Source organism: Capsicum annuum, chromosome 7 (assembly GCF_002878395.1).
Source record: "Capsicum annuum cultivar UCD-10X-F1 chromosome 7, UCD10Xv1.1, whole genome shotgun sequence".
Lineage (NCBI taxonomy): Eukaryota > Viridiplantae > Streptophyta > Magnoliopsida > Solanales > Solanaceae > Capsicum > Capsicum annuum.
The window spans coordinates 224,073,882-224,077,840 of NC_061117.1; the positions used below are offsets into that span (position 1 = coordinate 224,073,882).

General features: G+C 40.5%; 1 protein-coding gene across 1 annotated transcript; it reads left to right on the forward strand.

The window, feature by feature from the left end:
• Window positions 1–398: 398 nt before the first annotated feature.
• Window positions 399–2,775, forward strand: LOC107856356 (GPI-anchored protein LORELEI). Its single transcript, XM_016701366.2, has 3 exons — window positions 399–1,079; window positions 1,171–1,227; window positions 2,239–2,775. Exons 1-3 carry the CDS (start codon window positions 986–988, stop codon window positions 2,595–2,597), a joined length of 510 nt encoding a protein of 169 aa, XP_016556852.2. The 5' UTR covers window positions 399–985; the 3' UTR covers window positions 2,598–2,775.
• The last annotated feature ends 1,184 nt before the right edge of the window (window positions 2,776–3,959 follow it).

Below are 3,959 nucleotides of genomic sequence, written 5' to 3' on the forward strand. Positions count from 1 at the left end.
AGAAATAGACGTTAATCTAGCTTCCCGAGCTTCCACTAGTTTCACTTTTAATCTCCCATACTATGTTAGGGTTTAACTTTCAAGAGGAAAGATGAAAAATGAGCAAAATGAGCTCAAAACTGTTTTAAATAGTGCAGCAAAATCTGCACAGCTTTTCCCCTTCCGGACGGACTTCGGCGAGGGGCCCGGAATTCGTTCGGAGTCCGATATATGCAAATGAACTATATAATCATACTAAATTCGACGCTCCGGACTCAATGGCGGTATTCGATTTTCGAAAAAACATCATTTTCACAAAGTTGACCCCCAAAACTCGAAATCACAATTTTCCAAATCGAGGGTCGAAATGAGATTTAAAAACCGTAAAATTACACCAAATATGTTATCATCCTAAAATCGCTATTCCGGATCTGCTGGTGAAGTCGGAGTTTGCGTCTGAGGTTGTTTCAACCAAATATGGGTCCCACACCCATATTCCCGATTTACCAACTTTCTAACTTTCTGACCAATAGGTCGAAATGAGCTCGGGTGCATTGGGACCCGAATCAAAGGTCTACCTAAACTAAAATCGATATTCTGGATCTGCTGGTACAGTCAGAATTTTTATTCGAGATTGTTTCACTGAAGTTTCGCCTGGTGGCCATTTGAAACAGCAAAGACTTCAAAATAGGGAACTGACTCAAATGAACTACCCGATAATTGAATCGTCACTCCCAACAAGTCATAAATGACTTGAGGCAACTACGGAGAAGATCAAACGACAGAAATAAGCGTAAGTATAGAAAATGACCTGAAGGGTCATTAACAGATGGCCTATTACCGGATAGCTCTTCAATTTCTATGTATTCCTATGTTGCTATCTGCAAAACAAGTTCTTGATGAAGGCTACTACAAATATTTTCATCCTAATTTAAGATGACGCGATCATAAGAAAGCCAATTCTGGTGTGGAATGGTTCTAGCTGTGTGCTTTACCTACTTCAACAATGGAGTGGAGGCACTGTTTTTCTTGTATCTTTCTACTGTTTTCTTGCTCCATTTTAGCTGGTGTTTCAGCCTCAACTTCAGCTTCTTTATCAGGTTTGTGTATTTTGTACTGTTCTTTTACCCAATTGATTTTTTTGCTACGAATGATCTTACTTATGTTTCTTTTTGTCATTTGGTTATACAGATGGGATTTTTGTTAATCAAGATTCTACTGGGAGGAATCTACTTCAGGCCAAGAAACGTAAGTTCTTGATTTTTATCATATTATTGCTTTTATCTGGTCGTCTTTAGTTAAAATTTGTACCATCTAAATTAGATTGACTAAAGATCTGTTAAGTGGGGTTTTGTTGTTCTTGAGGTATAACTGTCGTTGAAGAAACTAAATTTGTAAAATAGTTGTTGGGTGTCCTTGAAGGAGAGCCGTAGAGTAACTGGTAAAGTTGCTGCTGTGAGGTCATGGGTTCAAGCCGTGGGAAAAACCCCTTGCAGAAATGTAAGATGAGGTTGCGTACAATAGACCCTTGTGGTCCGGCCCTTCCTCGAATACTGCACATAGTAGGAGCTTTAGTGCATCGGGCTGCCCTTTTTAGTTGCTGGATGTTCTTGTATTTCAGTTTGTTTTCTTCTGTTTTCGTTTTCTAAGATCTGGGTGTGTCGTTTTCACTTATGTTTGTAGTAGAAGATGGAAAATGCTCTTTTTGGTCAATCTGTATGCATTAGTATTATTCTTGTTTTTCATTATTTTTCGATTTCTGTTTCTACATGTTCCTTTAGCCTCGGTTATCTTATTATCTCGTTTGTTGTTTCTACCTGTCGCTAATGCCTCTCTTTTATCGTTCTTTGAGCTGAGGGTCTATTATAAACAGCCTCTCTACCTTTTCAAGGTAGGGGAAAGATCTACGTACACTCTTACCTCCCATACCCCACCCGTGGAATTACCGTGGGTTTGTTGTTGGTTTCTTTGCTGTTTTGTCTCAGTTATGCTCTTTCAGTCAGGTTTTGTTTTAACATGCTTGAATGCCTTCCATATTGGGACTAGTGCCAGGAGCTATGTTGATCGGACTCTTCAGAAATGTCAGCGGGTGTGTGTCGGATTCGCTAAAGTAGTGTATTTTTGGAGAATTCGACACTGTCGTGGAGTGAAGAGTCCGCGCATCGCCAGGAGTGTCTGTTTGATGATACTCAGCTATATACGAACCTATAGGTTTAGTGCGTGTGTTCAATGATACTCACTGTTGATCACTTTATGCAGCTTGTCCTATTAGCTTCGAGTTTGCAAACTACACTATGTTCACTAGCCAATGCAGAGGACCGCAGTACCCAGCCAAACAATGTTGTGAAGCCCTTTTGCAGGTTGCCTGTCCCTCAGCAGTCTATGTAAATGACTTGACAACTGATTGCGCTGATCACATGTTCAGCTACATTAATCTTCACGGCCCGTACCCACAAGGTCTTTTCGCGATGTGCAAAGGTGACAAAGATGGGCTACCATGTCCTGACATAGCACCATCAGAATCTGCCAATGCTAATAGTAGCCCGATGAGCTGTAGACTATCACCGGTCCTGATGACTGCAACTGCTCTTACGGCCTTGTTATTGTTGCTTCTCTGAAGATCCCTGAAGGTTTTGGCGCAGTTTCTGTATATTGAAACGCTCAAGTTTCTTCTGCCATGGTACCACTGATTTAACGATCAACAAGAACTCATTTGAGTCTGTGTATTGAAAATGACTCTCCTTGGTAATCCGAGGATCTGTTAAATATTACGTATTTCATTTTGTTGTATCTTCAGTATGTGCGTTCGCGAACCCTTTTATTTTCGCTCTTCCTTTTTCCATTTCTTGTTTAAATCCCCGAGTATCGGGGGAGGATCAGGATGTGTCCAAATGTTGATGACTGCATACATGAGACATCTTCATTTTGTATGCAATGTGTAATGCAGGACAGACATTGTTATAAAAGGTCTAAATGCATAACAAGGAGAGTCAAAATTGCAACTTGGAAGTGCACTGTGATCCTAACTGTGACTTCTTAACTATTGGACTTTCTTTTGGTACTGTTATATTTTCGTCTCAAAGGGAGCCTTGGAGTAACCAGTATAGTTACTGTCGTGTGACCAGGAGATCACAAGTTCAAACTTTGGAAGCAGTCTCTTGCAGAAAGTAAGGTAAGGCTGCGTACAGTAGACCCTTGAGGTCAGCCCTTTCCTCGACCCTGCACATAGCAGGAGCTTTAGTTCACCGAGCTTCACTCTTTTTTGCCCCCAAAGTTGGGACCATATACTAAATTAGTATTTCTTGTACACAAACATTCTTTGTTTGGATCAGGTTTCTATGGCTGAGAATACAAAGATGGAACATAAAAGCCAATTCAAGGAGCAGTAGACAAAATTCAATTTCATCAGCCAACTATTCCTCTAGAAGTGAAAACAAGTGAAAACAAGTAGAACGCTCTTATGCAGTTGCATTGCTCGTGTACCAGAGCAAAACTTTATAGAATTGCAGCGCGGAAAGAGAAATAGAATCCCGAGCAGTGTTCTGTTACTCCAGATGTGTCGCGAAAACAAGGAAGTCAAGCAATTACACGGCCAACTGATTCTCCACGGATTGATTCATCGCTCTCCAAATCCAGCGAGGCTCGTAGAATCCTATGTTAAAGAGTGTCTGAAACTGCTGATGCATTGTTGGTCTTTGAATGATCAGTTCAATCCCCTGATACATTTGCTTATAATGTTATGATCAGAGGACTAAATCTTAGTAAACGCTCTATGGAGTCGCTGTTTCTGTATGAACGATTATTATCCGATGGCCTTTTACCGGATAGCCACACTTATACGTCTGTTCTGAAAGCTTGTTCCCATTTGAAAGCTGTTCTTGAAGATAAACAGGTACATGCACAAATAATCAAGAATGGAATAGAACCAAATACCCACATTTGTAGCTCTCTAATCTCTATGTACTCTTATGCTGGTAATG

Excerpts from the sequence above, each read along its gene's own strand:
- LOC107856356 (XM_016701366.2), top strand. The coding sequence starts at position 986 with ATGGAGTGGAGGCACTGTTTTTCTTGTATCTTTCTACTGTTTTCTTGC. Across the intron at positions 1,080-1,170 it reads AACTTCAGCTTCTTTATCAG|ATGGGATTTTTGTTAATCAA; the intron begins GTTTGTGTATTT and ends TTGGTTATACAG. Across the intron at positions 1,228-2,238 it reads TCTACTTCAGGCCAAGAAAC|CTTGTCCTATTAGCTTCGAG; the intron begins GTAAGTTCTTGA and ends CACTTTATGCAG.